Source organism: the organism of the source record quoted next, unplaced genomic scaffold (assembly GCF_019419815.1).
Source record: "Pyrus x bretschneideri cultivar Hongxiangsu unplaced genomic scaffold, Pyrus_bretschneideri_v1 Contig276, whole genome shotgun sequence".
Lineage (NCBI taxonomy): Eukaryota > Viridiplantae > Streptophyta > Magnoliopsida > Rosales > Rosaceae > Pyrus > Pyrus x bretschneideri.
Window position 1 is genome coordinate 61076 of NW_025999586.1, and position 13965 is coordinate 75040.

General features: G+C 38.5%; 1 protein-coding gene across 1 annotated transcript; it reads right to left on the reverse strand.

Moving 5' to 3' along the window:
- Positions 1 to 8645: 8645 nt before the first annotated feature.
- LOC103967365 (classical arabinogalactan protein 9-like) lies at positions 8646 to 13472 on the reverse strand. Its single transcript, XM_009380617.3, has 2 exons — positions 12810 to 13472; positions 8646 to 8993 (listed from the first exon to the last, which is right to left on the reverse strand). The coding sequence occupies exons 1-2, from the start codon at positions 13407 to 13409 to the stop codon at positions 8910 to 8912; spliced, it is 684 nt and encodes a 227-aa protein (XP_009378892.2). The 5' UTR covers positions 13410 to 13472; the 3' UTR covers positions 8646 to 8909.
- Between the last annotated feature and the right edge of the window lie 493 nt (positions 13473 to 13965).

Below are 13965 nucleotides of genomic sequence, written 5' to 3' on the forward strand. Positions count from 1 at the left end.
TGGGTTGATAATTGACTCCATATTATTCACCCATGCTTGACATTTAGGTGCAAGATTTTTGCATGACACATAATTGGCTATTAGATACTTCACTTTTCCTTCAGGAGAAAACCTGTCAGGAGGTATACCACGATTTTGCCTTAGTGGCAACTTATATTACTTACAACATTATCTGGCTTAGATACATGTGGTACTTACCTCAAGGAGATTCAAAAAAGACGTATTGGATGGCACTATCAAGCTAGAGAGAAGGGTGATGTAGGCTTAGCAAGAGTATGCATATTCTTGGTTGTACTAGGTTTGGCAACAACCTACTATTGGGCTATTCTATCTTCGACAGAAGTTGGCAAGAAACCAACACACTCCTCGACAGGGCCTTGCCGATAGTCTGCAACATTCTCGATAGATAGCAACTGAAAGCCTGTAGTAGTATCGACAGGAGCTGGCCAAGACACTGCTGCACTAGTTTGATTGTTTTCTTCAACGCCCAATCCCCCTGAAGCACAAATCACGTCTTCTTGTACATCTAACCAACCAAAATCACCAAGAACACCACGAGTGTTCTCCCCTAGTGATCTAAATGTGATGGTAATGGAGTATAAAAATATTCGGATTCTGAAAAAGTAACATCCATCATCACATACATATGTCGAGTTTCGGAATGGTAGCATTTTTAACCTTTTTGTTGTGATGTAAAACCAACAAAGACACATTGAAGGGCGCACAAATTCTGTTTACTATGATGAATCTTGTGAATATGAACATAAGCCACACACCCAAAGACCTGATGAGTAAAAGTATTGGTAGATACAACGGGAACATGTTCAGTCAACACTTGGAGAGGTGTACGAAATTCCACAACCCGAGATGGTATGCGATTAATCACATAAACCGTATAGGTATAGATGCACTAATAAGCAATACATGAGTGGTTTCCAAAATATGACGGTTCTTTCTCTCAGCACCCATTTTGTTGCAAGGTATGAGGCTATGTTGTTTCATGGAGAATTCCTTCATCCCGAAGAAAACCAACAACTCAGAATTAATATATTCACCTCCATTGTCATAGTGGAGAACTTTAATAACGAATGAATATTGTTTTGTAATCATCTAAAAGAAAGACCCAAACACCATACTGACATCACTTTTATTTTTCAACACATATATCCAAGCCATACGGATGCAATCATCAATGAATGTAACAAACCATCTAATTTTGGAAAGAGTAGTAACAGGAGAAGGCCCTCATACATCTGAATGCACAAGATCAAACATAAACAATCTTTTAATCATACTAGGAGAGAACAAAACACAATGGCTCTTAGCAAGAATACACATTTCACAATGTAAGTCTGATTCTTTTATTTCATGAAATAAACTAGGCAACATACGCCTTAAATAACCAAACAATGCATGTCCTAATTAACGATGCAATAACCAAAGTTCTTGCATATTACTGGTACGAGATGCTCGAACTGCATTAGCTCTGCCAGGAACGACGTCATCCACATAATACAACCCCTCTCTCTTAGTGCTACGCCCAATTATCTCCTTGGTTTGAATATCTTAAAGTAAACAAAAGGGTGGATACATAAGTACAACACGATTCAATTGCTCAGTAACATGAGGTATAAATAATGAATGATGAGACAACGATGGAACAAGTAAGCAGTGGTGAAGAGAAATAGACAGTGTGAGGTCCACAGTGCCAGCCTTAGTAACCTAGGCAGTGGTGCCATTAGCCATTGCTATACACTTTCGATAAGTTGTTGTCATAGATGTAAACAAATTTTTACTGAATGCATTATGATTTGTTGCCTCAGAGTCCAGAATCCAACCTGTATGATGCTCAGTGTTGGAGGCTAAAAAAACATATCCCATAATACCTGCATTGGACGATGATTCACTAGGATTAGTCCTAGTCAACAAGGTTTGACTCGGATCTCCAGGGGTGGGCACGGTCTCCTTAGTACTAGGTGCAGCAACAGTTATAGATGCACAGCTCCCACTTGCTCCATTAACGTCTCATTCCTTTGCACGCATTTTTGTCTTCAATTCGGGGAACCATTCAGGAACTCTATGCAGAAAGTATGCATCAAATCATCTTTATTTTTTTGGGTAAAAGGATGAGAAGTTGTCGATGAAGATGAGACATATGGCCGGCCAACAGAGGGTAGCCGTGACACCATGGCTGCCTATATTACTTCCTCCCATCATGGTAGCATAGCGTTGTGTTTCATGCCTAACAACATAAAACACCTCATCAACAAATGGTAAGAGTTGAGTTCTCAAAATATTACTACGTACCTTATCAAATATGTCATTAAGTCCCGCTAAGAAAGCATAAACACGGTCCAATTGGATTTCTTCTCGAAGCATTTTCAAGTCAATAGCACACTCCATCTTGATTGGTCTTCTTTGATACAGTTTTTGCTAGACAACTTTGAGATCGGCGTAGTACACGCCAATAACACACCCTTCTTGACGAGGTCGAAACTACTTTACCTTTAACTCATAAATCTAAGAGATATCAGAACCATCATAATATGTTCGACCAACCTTTTCCCATACTTCCTTAGTGAGACGAAGATGGATGAAAAAACGCATGATGGTAGGATCCATGGAATTAATCAACCATCTTCTCACAATTGCATTCCCAGTTTCCCATGTTTCATACTTAACACTATCTTCCTTGGGTTCCTTGATATTTCCTGTCACAAATCCCTTTACCACACCCAGCAATATGCATCTCTAATACTTTAGATCAATGGATAGTTTGATCCATTGAGTTTTACGATATATGTACGCTTGAAGCATCTTTCTGTATCACTACGGGACTCAAAACTAAATTGTTGGTTGTTGCACGTGAACCACCCTCCAACTTCAGCCTTGAGCTTTCTTCAATATTTGCCATCACAACAACGCAGCCAAGCACGCAGCACAACAACACAATCCCACTGCTTTGGCTCCTGCAGAAACGCGGCAAGGAACAAAAAACTACGAGTTTTGAATACAGCAACAACAGCACGATTAAAAAATTGTTTCTCTGGTTTAGGGTTACAACTAGGCTTGGATGCCAAATAGAAATATACGGCTTAATTTTCATGTATTGCATAACTTTGTATATAGGTACATACAATCCTTGTTCTCTACGGAAACAATAAAGGACACAAATATATCCTTCATAATAAATGACTCTAATATTTACACAATATTTACATTCCTTTTTCTTAAAGATTGACTCACGCCAGTTTGCAAGTGGCGGCTTCCCTCGAGCAAAAAAAATATATATGAGCATTGTTGACCTAAGTATAGGTGAAGGTCATTAGTTTGATTTGGAACGTTTTGGTGCTATTTTCATTCATGGTGGTGGTGCCAGTAATTCCTCCATTTCACCCCAATTCCAAAACGTGTTTTAAAAAAGTTTTGTACACATATCAAGCTAGTTCATTTTTCAAGCTTAGGTTTTAATGCTTATTATATTGGCGCCTTGGCGGTGGTGTTAAATTAATTCACAAGGGAGAGATCCACTAATTTGTCCCAGTAGAGTTCTATTTAGTTTGGTGAAACATAGGATTATATAGTTTTGTTCCTTAGAATTAAATATGCCTCCACATTTTTTTATATAGGGAATGGAATCTCCTCATTTTTTTTTTAAATACAAGCTCATATGTTTCCTTCTCCTTTCAGGATGTCACTGATATTGTTTACTTACTAAGTTTGACATAAAAAAAATGGGACATTCACATTCACAGACACTGAATATTCTATATATTTCGATTCCCATTCCAACAACCATGTGCAGAGGAAGGCAGTAGAGCAAGCAATGAAATTAGTGCATAACCCAAGTTTCGATTCTTGAGAAGAGATGGTTTGAAACTTTGACTTCCAACCCACTTGGATCATCTCTCTATGGAGCTAGGGTTCTTCAATTTCCGAGTTTTAAGAACTTAATATTCGTTTATTTAACACTAAGCACGTCTTAATTTCTAATTCTACCGTCTACCTCATGTTTGGGAAGCTAAAAAAACATGCACCTTGATCATTTATCAACAATTTTCTCAAAAATGAAACTAGTGTCACTTATAAGTTTATACCTATCTAGAATTCATGAAGTTTTGGTATATCATCAGCTAATCTTCAACACTCTAATTAACCGTAGAATCTTGACATATTTACTTGGGTCTCTCACACTCTGATTGACTTTGATAAAATATGGAATTTCATCCTGCAAGAGAGCAGAGTTTAGGGAGGTGTCCTCAATTTGGATGGCAAGTCGAGCACTTCAATGTGATAGAATTAAATAGGTACGTGGGAATTTGTCAATGTGATAAGATTTACTTTAGAAAAATATAATATATATTTTTATATAAAGTTATAAAATATAAAAATAAAAAATCTAAGGTAGTGTCGGCAAAGGAACCTTCTTCCCATTCTTATTGGAGAAAATAAATGGAGTCGAATCTATGGTAGTGTGTACCAATGCAAATCTGCACTGCAATGCCCCAATAAATGTATGCAAATAAGTGTTGATACTCTCTCCATTTCTCTATTGGAGAGACTTTTGAGTCATTCTTTATTGTTAGAAAAATCTATTATCTCATCACCCCTACAAAGACATTTATTGGGCAATCGCGTGCATGCGTAAATATTGCCTGGTCCACAGGACATTGATTTAGGGTGACATTGGAGTAATTTGGGTAAAGAAAGTATTAGATTCCCAAATTTTATTCAATTTGAAAATTAGAAAGAAAAAAAAAACATGTACAATATTAGTCTATTGACAAGAAATGCTAGGATGAGTTGCTTTCGCTCTAACGAGATTCAGATTACATACTGTCGCTTGTCTAAGAATGCTTTGAATGCAGAATATCTCAAGTGCATAAATAAATGCTCCTAATCACTTGAGAAACACATACAACGTTATACGAGGAATGATACAATTAGCAAAATACATAATGTATGCATTGACACATATGAGAATGCCTTGAAATGCATACAGTACCTCTAAGTGGATAGATATGTCACATCTTGACCCGGGCTCCACCACATCCTGGACTCGACTTCGCCGTAGCAGGCTATTATCTGTTTTGGGCCCCGGCCACGCCCTCACGGTTTTATTTCTGGGAACTCACATGAGAACTTCCTAGTAGTGGGTCACCCATCATGGGATTGCTCTTACCCGAATTCGCTTAACTTCGGAGTTCCGATGGAACCCGAAGCCAATGAGCTCCCAAAAGGTCTCGTGCTACATGGAGGTGGGCATGTACATATAAGGCACATCATCGCCTCTCCGTTGGTCGATGTGGGATGTTACAATCCACCCCCCTTAGGGGCCAGACATCCTCGTCGGCACACTCGCACCACATGGCAGAGTGGCTTTGATACCATTCTGTCACATCCCAGACCGACTCTGCCGTAGCACGATATTGTCCGCTTTGGGCTCCGACCACACCTTCACAGTTTTGTTTCTGGGAACTCACATAAGAACTTCCCAGTTGGTCACCCATCCTGGGATTGCTCTCGCCCAAACTCGCTTAACTTCGGAGTTCCGATGGAAACCGAAACCAGTGAGCTTTCAAAATGCCTCGTACTATATGGAGGTAGGTATGTACATATAAGGCACATCACCGCCTCTCCGTTGGTCGATGTGGGATGTTACAAGATAAATGTTCTTAATCACTTGAGTTATAACTTTCACGATAGAAACTTGCTATATATGATATCTACTTATTAAGTGATGAACCATAGAGAAATTCTTAGATGTTTCTAACACCACATCATTGTGTATCCAAGCACTAGAAAATTTGACATGTGTTATATTATGGATGCTAATTAAAATTGTTTTACAGTTGCCACTTACTACTACAGTCTAGTGGTATTCCTCTTCACTTGTAAATGAGAGGTCTTTGGTTCGATTCTCGCCAAAAATAAATTCGAACCATATTATTGCTAGCCCATTAGATCATCCCCAATGGGAGTTTTATCCTCCTTGAGGCTATCACATTTGTTAGCTCTAACAAAATATTTCATCCCAATGGACCGGAAAATAGAGCTACATACACCAAATGGGCTAGCAACTTCAATCATTGGGTAGTAAAAAGTTAGGCTACATCAAGCCCAAAAAAGGAGGGGGACCCACACCAAATTGAGGGTCCAATCTTGTTTTTTGTTTGTTTTTAATTTAGAAATGGGTGAGCCCATTTGTAATTCCAAAACATGATTTCAAGGTTTTATTTTTCAACAATTTAGGATTTTAAGGGTTTATTTTCAACCATTTGTGTTTGATTAAGAAAACATATACAAACAACGACTATTTTTTGTGTCATTGATTAGAAAAAAATGTAGTACTTTGTGCTTAATTTTGTAGATTGAAAAATTCACAAAAAAGTGATGAAATTTAACATTGGTAGTTTAGAGACCTAAACCGAAAATATAAACAAATAACATAACTAAATTGTGATAAGATAATCCAATCCAATGGTTGTTATGAAATGAAATTTTGTTTGATTTCGGAGAATTTGTCAATCAGATAACTAAACCAACGGATGAGATTGAGATAAGATAATCAAATCCAATGGTTGTTATGAAATGAAATCTTATCTTGTCTGATTTCATAGAAACAAATCAACGGATGAGATTGAGACAAGAGAGCCTACAACAGTGCATAAGTGATGAAATCTAACTTCATCAAAATTTGAATTTTTTTAGGTTAAAAAGTTCATAAATTAAATTTTAAGATAACACGTCAAAAAATCAAGTTAAGAAAAGTTAAAACAAAAATAAATTTATCGCATAATCAAATTACTACATGAATAAAATATATAGCCCCATATAAAGGCCAGAAGATATATAGCCCATTATTGGGAGACATTTTTTTTTAGAGCCTCAAAGATTCTTTGGAGCTCTAATTGGGCTATATCCACCACTTTCTAGCCTCATATAGAGCCCCTCATTGGGAATACTCTTATGAGGCTAAGCTCACCTCTTACTTGATGTACATTATATCGTTTGTTAAAAAAAAAAATTGTTTTACATAAAAAAAAATGGTATTCCATTTTTATCCTCTCAAATATATAAAAATAAATAAAAATTGAAAACTCAATAAGGAAATTGAAGTATGTCCAGCAACCCCCTTTTGTCACTGCCCATCGCCACCTCATTTTCTGCCACAGCTACCGCACCTCTCTTTTGTCCATGAACGTTAATCTATGATACAAAACTAAGTGCTGCACTATTTTGGGACGAAACCCTAGCAATTGGTTGAATCAGATATATACTAAAACTCCTTGACTGCGATTCTGATTTTGATTTCCAGTTCTTGGTCCTCATTTATTTCAAGGTTTGAAAAAACGCGTGATATTATGCAAATCACGTGATATCTCGCGTTGCGAAAAGGTTTTTTCTTGTGATGTAGCGCAAAAATATAATGAGATTTCTTGCGAAAAGATTTTTGCTAATGTTTAAGCAGTTAGTTATAAGGGTAAAGTTGTCAATTTATTAACAGAATTTTGACTGAAGGGGTTGTATGAAAATGAATTAAAACCTAAATGAATGTTCGTGTAATGTCTCAAACGTGAGAGAATTTTGTGAAAACTCAATAAATTCAGGAGATGTTAGCGTAATTAACTCAGACTTTCTACTAACAATTAAAACAATCACTAAATTATGGTGCTAATGGGAGAGTTTGTTATCGATTTGGATTTGAATCATTTTGGAGACTACAAAAAAACACTACTTGAGAGCACTTTTGAACCCTAACTCTTAACAGCCAATCCATGTTTTAGTCCATTAATCCAGAAAGGCATAAAGCCTTCCGGCCCAGCACAAGGACACGAGCTCAGTTGAAGGCCATTCTCATTTCTTCGAAAAGAAGTCCAAGTTTCATACATGGGACGTAGATCCATGATTCTCGGACTCGAGATCTAGCCTGAAATCGTAGCGCCCATGATCCTACCCGAGAGCCTCATTGTCCTAGGCTCGGTTGTGTAGCACCAAATACAACATTGGATTAATGCTTCCCTCCTCTAATCCTATATCATAATCGAATCCAATCAGTGTTTTCGGATTACAAAAGTACTTTCAATTTTTTTGACTTCTATTTCCTGCACTTCTATTGTTTATGAACATAATTACTTCCTACAAAAGGACTTCCAGTCAAGGCATTAATCTCTTAGGCTTTTGTTTGGTGTCTAATATTGGAAATGATTAGATAACTCTCTAGTACAATGTAACTTGAATAAAACAATAGATGCCAACTTCCAAATTGTGTCCAGGACTCCAAGTTAAGAGAGATTAGTTATGAGGACAACTTCTCCCCTCCAAATCTCCACAACAATAGTAGGTTTGGAAGAGTGAAGTTTTCTTCATGACTAATCTCTCTTCTACCTCCAACTTGAACAAAATTTGAAAGTTGACATCCACTTCTCTATTCAAGATACATTGTACTAGATAGTTATTCAATTCATTTCGATTCCAGATACCAAACGAGATGAACTGAATCATTATAATCTAACGACTAAAAGCTCTGCAATCTAAATAACATATCCCAAAGCACAATAGAATGTTTGACTAGAAATAACTAGTTAGCAAAAGTAAAGGATAAAGCATTGAAGAAAATATATGTATGTGTGTGTGTGTGTGTATGTTAAAACTGCTAATGATCTCAATACAAAACAAAAAACCCTCTCAATAGTGACATCAATACAAAGCTCCCCTCAAAAATCTCCCAAAGAATTCAACAGAATTGTAATGTGTGTAGTTCAAATACAAGTGGTGATCAAGTCCCCATTCAAACCTGGGCTAACAATATTAATATATCAAAAGAAGAAGAAATAACCACAGATATGGTAGAAGAGATCAAATACAAAAAGAAGGCCTGCAGGCAGAGAGAGTGATCATCTCCTCATCTAAAGCATCAAGCTGAGAAGTGCCCACCCAAACACGAAGTTCCCTATCATCTTCTGCATCGACCACATCTTCTCAACTCCACTCTGCATATTAAATAAAATTAATTTTGTCAAAATTCATCAGACAAAATATCTAAAACGCGGGCATCCAACTTAATACCAATTGACAATAGGAGGGAGAGACACAAAATTACTAGGCAACTAAGGCAAAGCTTGCTTTTCTTTTTAACGTGGGACAACTATCGAAGATATAGTTAGTTAAATTGAACGTTTTATTAATCATCGCTCATGTGTGGTGAATCGTTTTTTGTCGTTCGTGCTAGTTAGATAAACAATCAATTTAACAAACATAAAAAAAAAAAACCTGACAATCACCCAATTCAAAACCCAATTCAAAATGTAATGATCAATACTGTTTGGTTAGTAATGAAAATGATTTAAAAACTTTGAATTTTAACGACAAGAACAATATAAAAGATAAAATGAATACTATCAAGATTGACTTTTTAGTATAAAAATGTGATTTTCCGTTAAAGTAAATAATACCGAAAGTTTTTCGTTAAAGTTTCCTTATTTTTCCCATGTCGAAAAAATTTGATTGTTGATGATTGGGTGGTTGTTGGTTGGGAATTCGAATGTCGAGAGAGTCGAGAAGGGGATGTGCCGCTCAACCACAACCACTGCCGAGACAGGGTGGAGACAAGGAGAGAGTTGAAAGGACGATTTCGGGTGGCGTTCCTCTTGGGCGGTGCAGTTGGCGGCGAGGAAGGGGGTGATGGAGCCGCGGAGGGAGATGTTGGTGATGGAGTCTAGGAGAGCTTGTAAATGCGGCTGGGGAGATAAGGAAGAAAGAAGAGGGAGAAATAAAGGAAGGAAGAAGGGGAGATAAGGAAGATGCGGGCTAGGGGAAGGAATTGGGCTTCAAGTTCGGCTTTGGGCCTAAAATTGTTAATGGTCTTGAAATTGAGCTTCAAAAATGAATACCCAACACAAATAAATAAATCAAATCAATATATATTCAATTCAATTCGGTTTGGTTTGTTTCACTTCGATTTTGAATCATTGAAATGGAAACCGAACCAAAAAATTTTGATTTGGTTTGATTTTTTTTTAAATTCGGTTTTTTACGACTTCAATTCGGTATTTGGTCCTTTTTCCTTTTTTTTTTCGAACCCACTCATAACCATCACACCTCAATTTAGAGATTATAGATGGGATTTTGAATTAGGGATTTGGGCGGATGAACGGAAAAAATCGAAGAGAAGGAAAAATTAGATGTGACATTCTAATCAATTTGGTCTTGTTCATTATTATAGCCTTGGGCATGGAGATGTTGTGGCTTAGTGTTGGGTTCGCCTTTGTTGGGGAGGAGATGAGAAGAATTAGGAGTCAGCAGCGGACGGATCAGCTCAGATTTTACCTCAACCCATTGGTCGATCAAGGGGTGTTGGTTTGACAATCATCCAAACCATTGCCAGGAAAATAGGTTGACCAAAAAAGAAACTCAAGTGGTAGATAATTGACATATGCGGACAGGTTGAGTTGTAACGTGTTGTTAATGTTGAAAACCAACTTCAACTGCTCCCTTCAACGGGTGGGCAGGTAATGCCCCATGTTTCAATTTTTAAGACTATAAAACTGACCCGGTTTAACTTATCATGATTTGGGTTGGTCGTTTTTGGCGGGTGACCCATGAAAAGTGCTCACCCTTACCGAAGAATAACTTAGTTTGGGTGGAGAAGAAAAGTCAGAGGAAGAGGCTGAAGGCACTTTTACTTGTTGCCAATGACTGCGTGCAGTGGCTCACGGGGTTGAATCGGTGTATGTTTAGTAAATGCTGGTTTATGAGATCAAGAGAGCAGAGAAGGGGTGCGTGTTCATGAAGGATATCAATGGAAAAGATGAAACATGAGGGGAAACAGGGCTGCAGGTCTACTGTCCCAATTTTGGTGTCTCGTTTATGTCTCATTCTTATTTGATTGACATGTGTCCATTCTAGTAACTCGAAACTAACATTGTTAACTTTTATTATATTAAAATAAAAAACTAACATAAAATAAAAGATACAGAAACCCAAAAATTCCTAAGTCACCATCTTTTTCCCCTTTTACTCCCTCTTCACCACTGGAACCGTGATGACGATCTTTTTGCTTTCTGGTTTTGGGGCTTTCGCTTTCTTGGTTTTAGCACTCTATTCCCTAATTCTCTTATCTAGAACGAACCAATCAAATCTAGCAATGGCAAACCCTAATGTTTTCTTTGAAATGACGATTGAAAACCAACCGGTCGACCGTATCATGATGGAGCATTTCGCTTACACCACCCCCTACACCACCAAGAACTTTGGGGCTCTCTGCATAAGAGAGAAAGGCATCAGTTGCCTCGACAAGACCATACACTACAAAGGATCTGCCTTCCACTATGGTATCCCTAGGCTCATGTGCTAGGGAGGCAGTTTCTTCACCGGAAAATGGCACCGGAGATGACTTGATCTACGATGCCAAGTTCGCTAGCGAACACCAGACCCGAAATCTTGTCCATGGCCAACGCCGGTCCTAGAATGCGAAAAGATCAAAACCCCATCACCGCTCTAGTGGTGATGAGATAGTAAAAGGGGAAGGATTTGGATCCGCTTTGAACCTTAATGTCTGGAGCCTCCTTATCCACAAATATGGGCCGCTGATTGGTGTGCAAGTCAAATTAGGGTCATTGGTTGTGTGTGGTGGCCAGGAATATGAATTAAAGGAAACCGTTGGATTCAATTTGTGTGGCCCAGATTAATGGATGAGGAGGCTCCATATATTAAGGTCTGGAGCGGATCTAAATTCGAAGGGGAATATGATAGTGAGATGGAATTTCTAGGTTTTTCATCTTTTATTTTATGTTTAGTTTGTTTATTTTAATATAGTAAAAGTTAACCGTGTTAGTTTTGAGTTAATAGAATGGACACATGTCAATCAAATAAGGAGACATAAATGAGACACCAAAATTGGGATAGCATATCCATAACTGGAAAACAAGGCTTTTTATGGTTTATTATTATTTTACAAAAAAGTAGAAGATTTAACAAAGTTAACCACTATTAATTGAATAAAACAGGATACGAGGTTGGGCAGAGGAAGGTTGGGCACAGTAGATCTGAACCCTGGCACTAAACCGTTGACTGGACTTGTGTTGCCACGTGGTAGTAACACATAGTCCTATTAGAAACATTTAAAGTCAAACTATCTGCTGATGTTAGAAAGATCCCACGATTTTTAAACAATACGCCATTTGGATAATCAACTTGAGACATGTCAAATTTTATTTTTATAGTTAATGTGGCAAAATAATAATTTGTAAGTATCTTATTACAGTTGAAATATCAAATTAAAATGTTTTTTTTAATTATTTATAAAATCAAGTAGACGAAAATATGTGGTCTTAACATTAAAATAAAACCAAAAAAAAAAAAAAAAAATGGAACATTGCTTTCAAATTTGGTGGTAACGTGAAGAATGTCAATTTATATAAAATTTGGCTTAAAAAAAAAAAAATCAGAAAACCACTTTTTTGTCAAAATAGTGCGCATGTAAGAGAGATTTTTTAATACGACCGACACATAAGGTGGTACATCATGTGTTATTATACAAATTATGGAATATGTGTGTTAAAAGGTTAATAAGTTAAAAATAAAATTTTCTATCATTTACGTATTTTTTTACGTGATGTATCATCTCATAATTTGAGATGCTTTTAAAAATTTCTCCGCACTTAGAATTTTAACTTTTGCTTTTTGAGATGCTTTGAGAAATGTAAACAAACTGGAATGGGACTGAACGCTCACATCCGTACGGCAGCGTACGTTAGAGAATGACCATTGTCTCTAAAATGGAAAGTAAATAGAAGCGCGAAAAGTACCTGATCATCTGAAGATGATGGTCCCGGAGCACCGGCCTCCAGGGTCGGCGTAGGAGCTCCGACTGGTGGCGCCGGTGGTCCTGGGGCCAGTGCGAGAGGAGAAGGCGCCAAGGCTGGAGATGTCACGGTGGGAGCTGGAGCTGGTACCTGAGCTGGCGGAGACGCAAGAGGGGCCGGTGGTGGTGTTGCTGGTGGAGGAGTGGCGGGTGGCGGAGTGGCTGGTGGTGGAGTTGCAGGTGGAGGAGTGGCGGGTGGGGGGGTCGCTGGAGGTGGAGTTGCGGGTGGAGGAGAGCTGACTGGAGGTGGGATGGCCGGCGGGGGTGCAGAGACAGGGGGAGGAGTTGATGGAGGTGGAGACGTGGTAACTGGGGGAGGTGAGGTGGCAACCGGAGGTGGAGCTGACGTGGGAGGAGGGGTGGCGGCGGGAGGTGGAGTGCTGGCGGGAGGAGAGGGTGGTGGCTGGTTGTTGGGTGGCGGAGTTGTGGGTGTAGCAGGGGGAGCAGGAGTGGTGGTGGGTGAGGTGGCGGGGGGAGATTGGCCTCCGACACCGGCGAAGACAATGCAGATAAAACCTAGGAAGAACAGAGTCTTGCGATCCATATCTGACCTCTCTGTGATTAACAGAGAGAGAGAGAGTGAGTCGACTCGGTCGAGTTATGCAGTTTTGGATTTAGAGAGAGAGAGAGACACCGGGCAATTGGAACTGGTTAAATAGGCCCTTCTCGTTATTTGCATGAGCAACTATTAGCTGGTTCGAGCCTCCGTTGGCTTAATTGTAACTTAGAGAGAGAGAGCGGGGGTTATTTATATCCACGCGGTGCTGCCAAACGCATCTGGACCGTTAGATCTGGGTGTTTTGGGTGCGTTTTACGTTTTTTACATTTTTCAGCCCTTCCGGTTTCGGTTGGTTGAGGTAAAAACAGAGGCACTCATGTCTCGTGGTGTAGTAGGACCATACATGTTTGCTTAAATACTAATCTTCGTTTTGTTCATTTGCAATTGCAATACCACATGTGGCATATCATATGACAACTAATACATGTCTTTTATAAATGCATTATTGGGTGATTCAACATTTCTCAAAATTTTACTCTTTAAGTTTTCAACCAAATTTCCATCATTTCATTAGAGGACCATCGATATTGATATTTTTTGT